At 49.1% G+C, this 2300-nt stretch overlaps 1 protein-coding gene across 5 annotated transcripts in view; it reads right to left on the bottom strand.

Annotated features, from left to right (window-relative positions):
* adamts14 (ADAM metallopeptidase with thrombospondin type 1 motif, 14) overlaps window positions 1-2300 on the bottom strand; it is a 23186-nt gene that overhangs the window by 12877 nt on the left and 8009 nt on the right. For all 5 annotated transcript variants that reach the window (XM_019874531.1, XM_019874532.1, XM_019874533.1 and 2 more), the window contains one exon: window positions 36-119. In XM_019874531.1, coding sequence (XP_019730090.1) covers window positions 36-119 — 84 coding nt within the window. The remainder of the gene's footprint in view (window positions 1-35; window positions 120-2300) is intronic.

The raw sequence follows: 2300 nt of genomic DNA, 5'->3' as shown, positions 1-2300 counted from the left end.
CCCCCCAAGATAAAAGATGATTTTCTCGGTCTGACCTGTCGATAGCCGACCATGATCATGCGCACCAGGACGATGTTGATGTTGGCTCCCAACGACTCGTCGTGGTAGATTTCATCAACCTGCAAGTAGAAACGTGTTAGCAAGGGACCTGAAGCATTTGATTTTAGCGACAAAATCCCCTCCAGCGTTTTTCCAGCAGTTTTGGATGAAGGTGATTTTACCTCAGAACTAAAAAAAAAATAAAAATTAAAAAAATCACATTTGTTTCGGTTTCTGTCCTCTCAACGTCATGACAAATGAGAGTTTGGCCTCAGTGATCTTCTAAGATTCAAAGAAGATTTGAAATGAAATTTGAAGGCCGGGCCGATATTGTTTTCATAGACTTGGCGGGGCTCCAAGCGCAACGAGTGACGTTATGCGCGGGGAAGGCTCAGCTGACCCAGAAACGTGTCGGCTGCCGCGGAAGCTTTATGGCGCCGCGCGATCCGCTCCGCCTCCATTCCGAGCCGTTGTGAGGTGAACGAGTTTTATTTTCGACAAAAGGTCGCTCGCTCCACGTTACGCCGTGTCGTTAACAAGCTAAACTGAGGATTGACGCCGGGGGTCCAGGTCATGTTTTTATTTTTTTCCCCTTCCCCCACGTGACCCAGAGTCTGAACACAGACCTGTAAAGGTTTCGTCAGATGTCGATTTTAATTTGAAATCTGAATTTCAGTGGCGTAATCCCTGCAGGCTTTCTGTTTCGCTTAAAAGAACGATGCCGCCGCCGCTCGATCATTCAACGGTCCGCTCGATAATGAAACCGAAAAGAAGAGACGATCGTTTGGCCCTTCGTGAAAGCTTTCAAAGATGATATTTTTTTTTTGGGTGACGTTTCTGTGAAGCGAGCTCAGCTGGACAATGACATTCCACGTGGTTCGGACACGGGTCAGCGAGTCGTCGCCCGAGCCCCGAGGGCGAGAAGCTTTGATCGATGAACCACTGGACTGTCTCTCTGACAGGCATCAAACATGCCATTCCTCGCCCGCATTTTCGACGATGGCGGAATGAGACCTGAATATTGCCGAAGTTGCATATCCCGCACCCCCCCCCCCACACACACACACACACACACACACACACACACACACACACACACGGCTTTCTCCAGATGCAAGTAAGTTCCTGCTATGTCCTCGGGGGCCATGTGCGCCAGGATAATTGCAAAAGCAGGAGGAACACACATGTACAAACACACACACGCAGACCGGGGGCAGGAATTGGGCTCCAAATGAGAGAAGCAGCTGTGGGCTGCAGGCGCGAGGGCGTCCCTGGCTTGCACGCGGCATCGTATCTCCGCCCGTGGCTGGAACAACGCGGCCATTATGCGGTCAGGCACCTCGGTGGCCACCTTGGCCTCATGCGGACGGGATCTTAAAGTCATCAATCCCTCAGGGGGGGGGGAGAGTACCAAGCCATGTTTCATGGCATGTTTCTCTCAAATAATTTTGCCACCAAATGAACTTTTTTTTTTCACCCACCTCCAAGCTTGCATTTGTTGTTGTCACAAAAGCGAACAGCTATTAGCATAGAAGTCACTGTTCAGCTCGACATGTTTCTTTCTCCGCTTTGCGGTCAGAAGCCGGTGTTTTTGGTAAAAGCCGCTTACGTTCTACGGCAGATAGCTGCAGAATGACAAATGTTAGAAAAACTTTTTTTTCCTGGCAAAGGAGAGTATACTTTTTCTTTCGGCAAGTTTATGTGGGTCTTGAAACCGCCGCAGGTCAGGAAAGGGATGACGGGGATGGAATAAAGTACAGTACAGGGATCGAATCGGTACAAGTATCTGTCCTTCCATTTGTGCTTATCAGAGATTCACCGCAGTTATAATTAGGCAAAATAATTTTTTGGAGTCAAGCCGGTGGAGTTTTGAGCATGTTACGTGCTCATTTCTCGTCAATCCCCTGAAGCGCGCCGCGTTGCAAGGTTTCCATGATGGACCTCCAATGCGAGCTCCGCCTCCACCCACCTGCCAGTCAACTCTTTAATTGGGCCACGGCGGCTTATCAGACCACCGTGCGGGCTCCGGGTGGTAACTGTTACCGAGTGAAACCAGCGCCTTGTGAAAATCTGACTTGAGGGATTTGGGCCGCGTAAGTAGATTATGGTGGTAGGAGCTGCTAGAGTCCGTAATGAATGAGCTGAAGATTTGTTTTAACCTCTCCTGTAATCCATAAACAGTACGGGGGGTAGAAAAAAAAATAGCTGAAGTCTTTTGGGGGGAAAAAAAAAATGATACTTGACATCTGAGGAACTCAAGG

Source organism: Hippocampus comes, unplaced genomic scaffold (assembly GCF_001891065.2).
Source record: "Hippocampus comes isolate QL1 unplaced genomic scaffold, H_comes_QL1_v1.1 scaffold279, whole genome shotgun sequence".
In the NCBI taxonomy this organism is placed as follows: domain Eukaryota; kingdom Metazoa; phylum Chordata; class Actinopteri; order Syngnathiformes; family Syngnathidae; genus Hippocampus; species Hippocampus comes.
This window is presented reverse-complemented; position numbering and strand designations above follow the sequence as displayed.